Genomic DNA, 13,380 nt, shown 5'->3' on the forward strand with positions numbered 1-13,380 from the left:
GGGGCCCCTCGAGAGCGCGAGGCGCACGAGCACCCGCATTGCTGTTGAGTTCAAAGCTGCAGCAGCAGCAGAAGAGAGAGAGTCCACCTTCTCTCCGATCTCTGCACATTCCTGGTGGACGTCACAGAGTGGGGTCCCTTCATATGAAGGGACAAGCAATAGCGGGAGGAGATAATCTTGCTCACACAGATATCAATGGCTTTGGCAGCTCTAAACTTTCACTTTACGACTAAGCCATCATCATCCAAATTCAAGGACTCGTACTGTGGGAGCTCTTGTCAGGTATGCAGCACAGAGCTGGCAATTTCAGGGAAGTTGCTTTGTCTTGACATTGTCTCTCATCAGCATAATGCTCAAATAGAAATCTTTTTGGGGGCAATCACCTGATGGTATAGTACTGGAATCTGACCAGTTCTGCGGCTTAATTGGTTTACATCTTCTCGGATCAGGAGGAAGGTGTTATTTCCGATAATCCTCCTGATCAGCTTATTTGTTTTAGTTTAGCGGAGGATGTGCCCAGCTGCACTATATTAAAGAAACCAAAGTAAATAATTTAATCTTTGTAGAACCTAATGTTTGTTGTATGATGCATCATTTGGAAACCCGGTACTTTTCAAAGAGCTCTAACAAGTAAGTATGAAGTTCTTTAGAATATGAAAATAGAACAAGTAAATATATAACAAGTAAATATGAAGTTCTTTTGAATAGTTTTGTGGCATAGCAGGATGTCACATATTTTTAGTGATTGCAATTGGCAATCTTGAATCTGAACTTATCTAGAAGATTGTTGAAGAAGTTTCAAGCAAGCTAAACCTCCCGGACTTGGATGTTGCGAGGCATCCAGTCGCTCTTGACGAACAAATACAAGATGTTATAATGTTATTGCATGCAGAGGATGATGGCGTTCGCATGGTGGGTATATGTGGGATTGGCGGAATAGGCAAGACAACTATTGCGAAAGCTATATACAATATGTTTGCTGATCAATTTGAAGGTAGTAGCTTTCTGGAAAATGTTAGAGAAATTTCTAGGCGGTATGGCCTACGTAAACTGCAGGAAGCTCTACTTCGTGACATTTTGGGGGACAAAACCATTAAGGTTGGCTACATTCATATAGGTGTAGATTTGATCAGGCAAAAGCTTGGCAATAAAAGAGTTCTATTAGTTCTTGATGATGTGGATTGCATGGACCGAGTAAGGGACTTAATGGGTGAAAGAAGTTGGCTTGGTCAAGGGAGCAGAATAATGTTAACGACAAGAGATGAAGAAATAGTAGTCACTCAAAGTGTAGAAATCTATAAGGTTGTTGAACTGAATCATGATGATGCTCTTCAACTTTTCAGCTTGAATGCCTTTCAGAAACCATCCCCTACAAAAGGAGACCCCTACGCACTTCTCTCCGATAGATTTGTTCACTATGCCAAAGGTCTCCATTTGGCTCTTATTGTATTGGGATCTTTCTTGAGCGTTAAGAGCACTGAAGAATGGAGGCGTACATTAGAAAGATTGAGTGCCATTCCTGGCCACCATATTGATGAGATTCTGAAAATTAGTTTTGATGGATTGGAAACTCATGAACGAGATATCTTTCTTGACATCGCTTGTTTCTTTAATGGGGAAGACAAAATTAAGGTAATAAAGGCTTTTGACCACTGTTAACCAGACAGTGGGCTTCACATTTTTCTCTCAAAAATCACTTATATATATGGAGTCGAACAAGATATGGATGCACGACTTGCTTCAAGAAATGGGTCGAGAAATCGTGCGTCAAGAATCTCCTAAAAATCGTGGCAGGCGCAGTAGACTCTGGTCTTATGAGGATATTCTGAGAGTGTTTCAGGATAATTTGGTAAATTTTCCTGCAATTAGATTTGTATTTTCTTGTTCTTTAAAATTATGTTGTTTAAAATTTACTAGAGGTTTGGCACTGCAGGTACTTGATGTGTGGCGCTTTAGCATTGGCTTGCCAATTTAATAGCATATACATAGGTTCTTGCATGACCATCCTGTAAATGTTTTTTTGATCTATTTATGATTTATCTAGCTTGTTTTCATCGCCTTTATTTGTGGTTAACTCCTCCTCTATGTTTGCTTTGGATTTGAAGGGAACAAACTCAATTCAAGGTATTAAATTGGACATGCTCGAGCCTCTAGAGGCGATGTCTATGGGTACAAAATCCATCGAGTAGATGGAAAGGCTTAGACTGTTAATGTTTCGTGACAAACATTTAGCTGGATGCCCCGAGTATCTTTCGAATGACATAAAGTTGCTTTGTGGGCAAGAACCAGTTAGAACTGTTTTATGTCATGTTGGGATTAACTAATTCCCAAAAATCGGATTCAACACTAAATTGAACCCCTAAAATGAATGCCGAAGACAAGCCCGGGAAAATCACGTATCACCGATCCTAAAGCACACCACGGTTTCTTGCGTACCTTGTTAGCCACAGATTAAACACCAATGCTGAAGATTGAGGATGAGAAACCGATCCTATTTGATCCGATGACGTCAATTGGCCTTGGAGGGAAGATGGCGTCGCCGTTTGCGCACTTTTTCTTTTGGAGGGAGAGAGGGAGAGGAACGTACGTTCGTTATGCCAACGGGTGTCTTCCTCTCTCTCTTTCATCCATTATATACGTCCCTCCAACAGAAAGGAACATACCCCTTCATCCATGGGCCATAATCCTGTGGGCCGGGCTTTCAGGCCCAACATGGGCGGACGGGCCAACTTAGGCCCATCACTTAAAACCATCATCTCTCACTCGCACATGGTGGGCTGAATAAAATTCTCTTTACCTCTCTTCAACATTCATACCGTGAATAATCCGTGCGACCAGTATACTTTGAGAGATCGTTGCCATACATCTGTTATGAATATATAGCAGCTCATAATGGGCATCTCACTCCGAGTAGATTTAGTATGCAGTACCCTAAATCAATCAATCACATCTCTCTTGATCTCTTTTAAACAATGATATATATATATATATATATTGTATTCACAATTATGATTATCCTAAAGACAATCATAATTGGTTAACCAGTTAATACAAAACTACAATGTGATTCTCCAAATTCGATCTTTCTCTTTCCTTCAAACTCTCAATTTTAATTCAGCTTGCTTTTCTAGAAATGTCCCATTAGATCGAATCAACTCATGATCATTGGCAACATCCTAAGATAGCAAACACTAAATATAAATCTTGAGAATAAGTAAGAGTCATGAGAGGACTAAAAATTGAGGAACTCTTTTCCTCAAGAGTCTCACACGACATAAAAATTGAGATCAAACTTTTGCCACTCTTATTGGTCGTCTCATGCATACGTAATATGAAATACGTATTACGGTAATAACTCATTTTCCCATGGAGCGTATGTCTACACCTTCAATACCGTACAGATGATAGTTCAGACATACCCAATGTCTAACTTGAGTTCACGTATCTACTCATTCACAAAATTCATCAGAACTCACATTTGGCATCATAGACAGATAAAATAAAATATGTGGGGTATTTTACTTTCGGACATAGTAAGTATTATGTCCTCATCTTAACACCCAGTTAAGGCGACATACGTATTTTAAACTTGAGCTCTCGATTATCACCTAGATAATAAGCTTAAAAATAGTCTCATCTCTATTTATCACACAGTAAATAGAGGTGATTACCCGTGTGAATGGGCTAATCTTATATCTGTCCGACATACTTTCTCAACTTAAAATAATACACTAAGCATTAAGATGCATAAAGATCAAACAAATATTCATAAGCATTAATGATGAAAAACACAAATTCATCAAATGTGAACACTTCAGGGGAATTACAATCCAGTACATCAAACTCTACGTAATCCTAGAGATTTCATATGGCCACAAAACACATCTCTATGTATTGGTTTTGTCATAAGATCTGCTACCATTCTATGCGTAGATATGTACTGTAAGTTTGTATCATTTCGTACAAACATATTTTTGACAAAACTATACTTGGTATCTATATGTTTGGTCTTGCTATGATATTTTGGATCTTTGGTGTATGTTTTTGCTGCTTGGCTATCACAGTTAACCAACAATGAATCTGCAGCACTTCTAATAACACCTAAATGATCCAATAATCTCTTAAGCCAAACATCTTATATTGCTGCTGATAATGCCACAAACTCAGTTTCCATCGTGGACAAGGCTATACACTTTTGTTTCTTACTGCTCCAACATATGGTGCCATTATTCGGTAAGAAAGATAAACCTAGAGGTAGATTTTCTTTCATCTAAATCTCCTCTCCAATCAGCATCAAAATAGCTTTAGAGTCGTAGATCATTTCCATAATAACTCAGCGTATAATCAGCAATTCCCTTTAAATACCTTAGTATTCATTTAACGACTTTCCAACGTGCTTGACCTGGATTGGATTGGTATCTGCTCACCATTCCAACTGCAAAACATATGTCAGGTCTTATACAAATCATAGCGTACATCAAGCTTCAAACAGCACTAGCATAAGGAACATGTTTCATTTGTTCCTTCTCTTGTGGAGTCCTTGGACACAGTCTATAGCTCAATCATTCACCTTTTGCAATAGGAGTGTCTATGGGTTTACAATCCCATATCATTCATCTCAAAGTTGGAAGACAACCAACTTTTGGAGTATTGACAAGCTCCATATTGCTTCCGGCAATTAGTATATCATCAACATATAATGATATGATCACAAATTGATCCTTGAATCTTTTGATATATATACAATGATCCTCATCTATCATTGTAAAATCATATGCCATTATGGCATTATGAAATCGTATATACCATTATCTTGACGACTGCTTAAGGCCATATATCGACCTCAAAAGTCAACATACCTTTTTTTCTTGGCCTTTCACTATGAAACCAGCATGTTATTCCATATATATTCCTTCCTCTAATTCTCCATTAAGGAAAGCAGTCTTTACATTCATTTGATGTAACTCAAGATCCATACTAACCACTATTACCAGAATTATGCGAATCGAGGTAAATCTCACTACAAGAGAAAATATTTCTTCATAATCAATTTCTTCCTATTGATTATACCCATTCGCCACAAGACGAGCCTTATGCATTTATATCAAGCCATCAGCTTTACGCTTTATTTTGAGAACCCACTTGTTCCCAATAGTTTTGCGTCTTATTGGAAGATCAACCAGTTCCAAACTTGGTTTGACGTCATTGACTCTATCTCCTCTTTCATTACATAAATCCATTTTTCCTTACTAGGGCAATTCAGAGCCTCATTAATATTTCTTGGCTCATCCTCATCTTGCGGAGTAATCATGAAAATTTCCCCTTCAATGTCAAAACGTCGACGGGGAATACTTTGGCGACTTGTTCGCCGTATGGGAGATTGTACACTTTACACATCATTCCCCATTATACTTCCACTTGGATTAGATAATGATAATATTGTCTTATCATGTTGTTGCAATTGAGAATGAGTTGAATTCAATTCATCACATCTCATATTACTCCCACTTAGACGAACTCCACTAATATTATTATCTTGATCCAATGTTTCAAATAGGGGTAATCTTCCCCTATTTCGCCTTTCTTAGGAAATTCATCCTCTAAGAATATGACATCTCGTTATTAAAATTCAGTTATACTCCCACTTTCCTGCTCACCTATGAACACATACCATTTCGAGTGTTCGGAGTATCTCATTAAAATACTCTACTTTCCTTTAGGACCCAATTTCCCAAACTTGTGAGAGGACTCATGAGTATAGGCAGCACAACCCCATGGCTTAAGAAAACTTAAATCCGGTTTTCTACCTGTCCATAACTCATATGGAGTGAAAGTAACTGATTTGGAAGGCACACGGTTAAGTATATAGGCAACAGTTAACAACACATCACTCCAAAAAGTAATAGGTAAGTTAGCATACGCCATCATGGACCTAACCATTTTCAGTAAGGTTATGTTTCTTCTCTCTGCAACACCATTTTGTTGAGGAGTATATGGAATAGACAACAGTCTTTCTATTCCTTTTTCACCATATAATTTTTTGAACTCATCTGATAAATATTCTTGACCTCGATCGGATCTCAATACTTTTATTTTCTTGTCTAATTGATTTTCTTCTAAGTTCATAAACCTTTTGAAACAACTTAATGCTTTAGATTTATGAGAAATCAAATAAACATATCTGAATCGAGTATCATCATCTATAAAAGTGATGAAATAAATAGCCCCATGCTTTCATCACATTCATTGAACCACATACGTCATAATGGATTAAATGCAGATGAAATTTCAGCTCTTTTACCTTTTTCCAAATGGTTTCCTTATCGTTTTCCCTACTAGGCAATGCTCACATATAAGCAAATCGACTTTTTCAATATTGCCCAACAAGTCATCTTTGGCTAGTCTATTAATACATTATTGGCTAATATGACCAAGTCTAGCATGCCACACATTCACATCATTATTATACGAAGTAGAAGACGTGAAACAAAGGAATAACAAACATTGACATAACCACAGTCAACATTTAGTACAATAAAACCATCCAGAAAGTGACCACAACCATAGTAGTTTGTATCCAAATACAAATCTACACCGCTATTACAGAAGTTCACACTAAAACCAAGCTTAACCAACACCAAAATAGACACAAAATTTTGACAAATCTCCGGAGCATATAGAGCATCGTGTAGGAACAAGTTGTGTCCACCACGCATATTTAATTGGCAGGTGCCAATCCCTTTAACTTCATCTCTGGAGTTATTTCATATATAGATCCACTTAGTTCCAGTTGGTACTCGTCGGAATTCCACGAAGGATCCTCTATCCTTCGCTACATGGTCTGTTACTCCTGAATCTACAGTCCACAAAGGATTGGATTCAGCCAATAATACAGAACTTGACACATAAGCAAAGTTCTCAAATGTACAAGATGTGTTTACCTTCTTTGGCTCACAACAATTGCGAGCATAGTGACATTTCTTGTCACAATTGTAACACCTCACCCTTTGACATTTTCTTCACTTGAGGACGTTTTCCTCTCTTGTGTTGGTTAACTCTTGATCTCTTGCAATAAGGACTTGATCCTTTGCATTCCCACATATTGAACGAATCAATACACTTGCGCTTAGAGCTCAAAGCCCTTTATGAGCTAGAACCAGCATTGCAAATATCTATTTTCGGCTCACATGCCGTTAAGCGGTCCTCTACCAGCTCAAGGTGGCGCACAGCATCCTCAAGATCTTCCATAACATGGTCAAGAGCTTCTAGTGCTTCTTGCTTTTTCAGCACATATCGAATCTCCATATTCAATATTTCACAATTATTGTCGTTCATATCAGCAATTACGTTCTTAGTTGCTGAAACCATCGATCTGAACACATGAGACATATATGCACGAATAATTAATGCCTATCATTTATGCATCCACTTTGCACAGGCCCATCATATCAATGAATAATTTCAAGTAAGGTTTCAGAATCAAAAGCTCACTACGTTTCCAATCATCCTCCCAAAATCCTAACTTAAAACTATTATTAATATAATTGTCTTATGCAAAATAAATTCTATGAAGTTACAAAAGCTTCTATGAACTACCCACATCAGTCAACAATAACAGAAAGCAAATAATATCTAACATCCAATAGAAATAATAATGTTTTCACATAATACAACAATCAATTACACTAAGTAATATATTCAAAGAAGAAATATCGACATAGAAAGAGATATTCAACACTCAAAAACATCTCAAACTAATCTAAGAAATAAATAGGGAAAGTCCCTTATAATCTATCAGTCAAAATATCTGAAAAATTTGAAGGCATATTTGCCAACCATGGAAAAACTTTTGGAGAGCTTTCATGTCGCCTCCAAGGCGCATTGACTCTGCGCCATGTGGCGCTCAATCTAAGGGTTGAAGTTTTGGTTAACTCAATCCTATAGTACTCTCTTATAAAAGCTACCACTAGCCTCCTATAACCCGGGACCACGTTGACCTCCCGTAGCCGATCTAACACTGCTTGCCATTCAGGTGGAAGAGTGTTCATCAAAAGCCGACACATTCTCAAAATCTGGCATAAGATAACCATTCAAGATGATTTCCTGTATCATCTGATTGACCCTAACCACGTGTGATACTAAATCACCGTCATGCCACCGATAATCAGCTAACTCTATCATCAGCCTTTTAAGTCTTGCTTTTCCTTCGTTCATTCTCGGGATTGCAGGTATCCGTGCATAACGCATCATAATTCCTGCAACAAATGCAAAACTAAAAATAAATCACTTATAATCCACAATAAACAAAATGGAAAATTCATAATTTTCCATAATTCATGCAACAAATGCAGAATAAAAAATGGATTACCTCTAACCCACACAAACATAATTGAAAAATAAACAAATTCATTTTTTTTTTCGGGTCAACGGTCGTCGGTCAACGGGTCAACGCCAGTCAACGGTCGCCGGTCGTTGGGCTTGCCGATCGGACCAGACGAACCGGTCGGGCCGGTCGGACCGGGTTGGACGAACCGACCGGCACGTGCCGCGCGCATGCACGGGCTGACGTCACGCAGACATCAGCCGACACATGCGTGGCACGCACCAGGCTCCCGCGCATGTCGGGTCGGGTCGGGTCACTGGCCGGCCAACGGTCGTCGGCGATGACGCCATCGATGATGTCATCCCAGCGGTTACCGGTCGTTAGGTGACGTCACGGTGACGTCAGCACACGTCGGTTCGCCGACCGACGCGTGCCGATTCACCAGCCGGCGGCGTCACACACGTGCCGGTCTGTCACCGGCGCGTGTGGCACATGCGTTGGCCGAGCCAGCGCTTCAAGCGCGTGGCGCCCACGCGCAGCGGCTTCTGGCCGTGCGTGTGGGCGCGTGCGGCGTCGCCCGGTGGCGGTCGACATGTCAACGGACTCGTCTCGACGAGCCCTTTTACCCTATGCCTTCAGAAATCGATTTCAACTTACAAAAACTTGAAAAAATGGACGACCAGTGCTCGAGTGTCGGGTTTTCTCGCCCCGATCCGTGTCGGCCGATTATTTTCGTGAAAAATCAATCAAAAAACATCAAAAGGGTCGGGAAAACATGAACTAGGGCTCTGATACCAATGTTGGGATTAACTGATTCCCAAAAACTGGATTCGACACTAAATCGAACCCCTAAAACGAATGCGGAAGATAAGCTCGGGAAAATCACGTATCACCGATCCTAAAGCACACCAAGGATTCAAGCGTACCTTGTTAGCCACAGATTAAACACCAATGCTTAAGATTGAGGATGAGAAACCGATCTTATTCGATCCGATGACGTCAATTGGCCTTGGAGGGAAGATGGCGTCGCCGTTTGCGCACTTTTTCTTTTGGAGGGAGAGAGAGAGAGGAACGTACGTTCGTTATGCCAACGGGTGTCTTCTCTCTCTCTCTTTCATCCCTTATATACGTCCATCCAACAGAAAGGAACGTACCCCTTCATCCATGGGCCATAATCCTGTGGGCCGGGCTTTCAGGCCAACTTAGGCCCATCACCTAAAACCATCATCTCATAGCAAAGGCAAAGCAAGTTTTGACAGTGATATGTTGTTGGAGGAATATTCGGTATATCCTCGTCTTTTTGACTACTTTATTTCTCATCACTTCATTTACTGGAATGTTTGCTGATAAATTTTGCTTCTCAGGTATTCAAAAAAATTTCAAAGGCAGAGCTGGTTCTTGCAACTAATCATTTCCGCGATGCAATTGGAGATGGCTGTTCTGGTACAGTGTATCGTGGGAAACTGGATGATGGGCGGGAAGTGGCCATCAAGTGGATAAAGGAACGTGAACATTTAAAAGACATGTTCATCGCCGAGACCGAAACTCTCCGTCATGTCAATCATAAGAACATTATTCAGTTGTTGGGATTTCATGCCAGCGGTAGTGAGTGCGCCCTAGTCTACGAGTACATGAACAATAACTCACTGTACTCACACATTCACGCTATTGGCAGCTCAACTTTGATGTCGTGGAATGCACAGATCAAGGTGGCACTAGATGTCGCTTGGGGAATTGAGTACTTGCATGAATTTGCAGGTCCTCGAATAGTACACAGAGACATAAAGTCATCAAACATCTTGCTAGGTGAAAACTGGACTACCAAAGTTTCAGATTTTGGATTATCTGTACTTCTTCCTAAGGGTTTAGATGAGTCTGAGGAGTATCCTGTGGCCGGCACCGTGGATTATGCGGATCCAGTATATCTATGTACTGGAAGACTAACAACTAAGAGCGATGTGTATGGCTATGGCATTGTGTTGCTTGAGTTGTTATCTGGATACAAAGCGGCAGATGTGGATAAAGATGGCTGGATGCTGGACACCATAATTTCACGGATCCTTCAAGGTAAAATTGACCTGTCTCTGGACCGAAACATGCCGACCGAGGCCCTGTTCGAGAGGATTGAAGTGTTGACACAAATGGCAAACCTCGCTATGGATTGTGTTCGGAAACGAGCAGTTGACCGGCCCTCGATGAGTTGCGTAGTGGACCGCCTAAGGAGTATTTTAGCTCAATTCCCATCCGAATTGAGTGATAACACAGAGACTGTTGGTAGTTTGTTTATAAAACAAATGAAGAGGTGTCTTGTCCCATGTCGAAAAGATGTGAGTGCGCACGTGAACGAGATTTGGTACTAACCGACAATCATTATTTTTATCTATTGAAATTCGGATTTATTTCTATAAAAATTAACTATAAATCTTGTTGAAACAATGTTCACAAAAAGTTACGATTATTTTTTTTATTTATTTAATTCCGAATTTTTTTTATTATATCTTTTCAACGTAACTTTTGAGACGTATTTGTTTATTTTGCAACCTTTCCCAAAAGGTTGCCTTTGTTCTTTTTTGCAACCTTTTGAAGATGTTGTCTCTATTCGAAAGACAGAAATAAGTATGTTTGTTTTGAGATCAAACTAACTTCTTCTTCCATTTTTTTTCTTTCGAAAGAAACTACAACAATTGTTTCCAATTGTTTCTGATGAGAAGCCTTGGAGAAATACTAGAATTGCTATCTAATATTCTTATTTGAGACTTTGCTGTGTCTTGGAGGAAATTTGCTGGTGGCCATTAGCAACTTTGTAGGGCAAATAAATCATTAAAGAAAATGATATCACGTGTCAAAATCCGACTTGATTACTTTAAAGATCTGACTTCGTTATTCTACCCAATTCAAAGTCATATTTTCCCAACAAAAAACTAGCAGATCTTCCAACTTACATCCATACTCATCCCTGTCGAGTGATAGCACTGACGTTTCCGGATCTAGCAGTTCAAGTTGGATGCTATGAGAAGAAATTACCAGAGAAACCACCTAGAAACATTAAGGATATCGAAGATTTACGTGGTAATAATTATTGCAAATTAATGTTTAGAGGGGGAAAGATTTTCATAGGTAGCGAACTCTGTTTCCACTTCCTGTTTTGATAGCCTTGAGTTTAGATTTATTTTCTCTTTTCTCGAAATAAAGAGACAAGTTCATGTTCCATATTATATGATCAAACGAAAGATGGATGCTACACTATTGATCCTCAACAATGGGTTGAGCGAGGATTGTACCAGTGAACCAGGCAGAATATCATTAACTCATCAAAACCAAACCATCTCTTTCAGCTCGTTGCTAATGACGTGTTTCGCTATTCCAAATTTTCAATAAGCCCAGCCATCACTTGCAGAATTGTCCTGGACTCTTTCCAAATCAGCAAAACTCTCTCTCTCTCATGCACATGAGAGAGAATTGAAATGATTTTCCATAAACGACTCATGGTTAGGGTTCGAAATACCGTCGTAAACAAAACAAATCTTTACCTAAGAAAAAGAATAATTGTCTTACATTAGCGTCTTTGGTCATTAACCAAATGGGTTAGCTAAAAGTCATGGGAAAGAGGCCTACACAATAGTGATAGCAAATAGGAATGACGTTCCCTCGTCGCGTAACCCTTTGATAACATCTGATTCTAGCAATCATCTCTACCATAAAATGCTTCAGGGAATGCTTCACTTAAGAAGTAAATGGCAATGCTTCGTAGTTAATAGTGTAGTTTTCTTTTGAAGGATATGTAGTCTAGTTCATGAAGTGCTTTCCAAGTTAGCCAAACCTGGACTTAGGAACCCCCTATTTTGTTGTCATATATGTGGATATAATTAACCAAATGTAGTTGTTTCCTATTGAAAAACTTGTCGATTCAGCTTCCCAATCATATTTTCTTTCGTGCAATGATTGTGATGAGTTTCCTCATACATTGGAAATTAAGTTGATTCTCAATTCCATCTATATTGCATGCTCCAAAACCACAACGAGAAAGGGAAATTGAGTTGATTCTCATTTCCAATCTTGTTATGCGACTGGGTTCGATCCGGACCAAAGGGTGCACGTTTTCTGTTTGTGTCGGTGGCCTAGAAAGCCAGCCCCACCGATTTGTCTGCGACCTCGGCTGCAAAACTGTCCGAGCATGCGTGGATGGCGAGGGGAATCCTTGCATGGAGTCGATCGATCCCCACGAATCGCGTTCGGTCGAACGTGTTCCGAGCAGGGATCGTCCCGACGTCTCCGTTGACTCTCATTCCCGCACCTCAAAGGCTCAAACCTTGCTGGCATTGATTCGTAAAGATTACCCCGTGGCGTTGGACATAATGTTTTAGGTAATGTTCTTCAAGAAGATTCTTTTTGGGCTATTAGCCTTCGTTCACAATGGGAGAACCGCGGTCACGCTTGAACAGAAGACGTAAACAAAAGGATGAATTCCTGTGTATCTTGGATAACGATCTCCTCTCTCTCTCGCTCTTATCTATACAGCTAGTTTGGGCAAAGTTTTCATAGGTCTCCATCGATTGAAATAACAACTCAAAGATTGATTTTGGAGGACTCTTTGGAGACTGCCAACCCAACCAGTCATATGCATCCTCTTACATATAGATTCTTACTATAACGTTGGACTTAAGGCTCCAAGTCTTGCAATGACAAGTACCAATCGCTAGGCTCCCTATGATTAAACCCCTCAATGACACCCAATGAAAGAAATTCCACGTGGACAATCTAGGGCCAATGGGGAAAATTTCGTGCTTTTACATGCTTCTTCTTCTTCCTCCATGTCTTGTCCATTTTGCTGACTTGGCAATCTATCAATTGTTTTTGAAAAGTCAAATTGTACTTTCAATTGCTATTTTAATTAGTTTTAAAAGATTAAATCCCTCACTTACCACGCCGTCGATTCCACGTCTCTTTCTCTCTATATAAATAATCACTTTCAGAAAAGTTCATTCACCTTTTCTCTGAGTTTAGCGTTTTTACTCCATCAAACAACAAATTTGGTACTTATTTAATCATTGGCTCAA

At 39.7% G+C, this 13,380-nt stretch overlaps 1 protein-coding gene across 1 annotated transcript; it reads left to right on the forward strand.

Annotated features, from left to right (window-relative positions):
- The first annotated feature begins 195 nt into the window (after positions 1 to 195).
- LOC104416188 (receptor-like serine/threonine-protein kinase SD1-7) lies at positions 196 to 10,683 on the forward strand. Its single transcript, XM_010027613.2, has 3 exons — positions 196 to 282; positions 781 to 1,632; positions 9,688 to 10,683. Exons 1-3 carry the CDS (start codon positions 196 to 198, stop codon positions 10,681 to 10,683), a joined length of 1,935 nt encoding a protein of 644 aa, XP_010025915.2.
- The last annotated feature ends 2,697 nt before the right edge of the window (positions 10,684 to 13,380 follow it).

This window comes from Eucalyptus grandis, chromosome 8, assembly GCF_016545825.1.
Source record: "Eucalyptus grandis isolate ANBG69807.140 chromosome 8, ASM1654582v1, whole genome shotgun sequence".
NCBI lineage: Eukaryota > Viridiplantae > Streptophyta > Magnoliopsida > Myrtales > Myrtaceae > Eucalyptus > Eucalyptus grandis.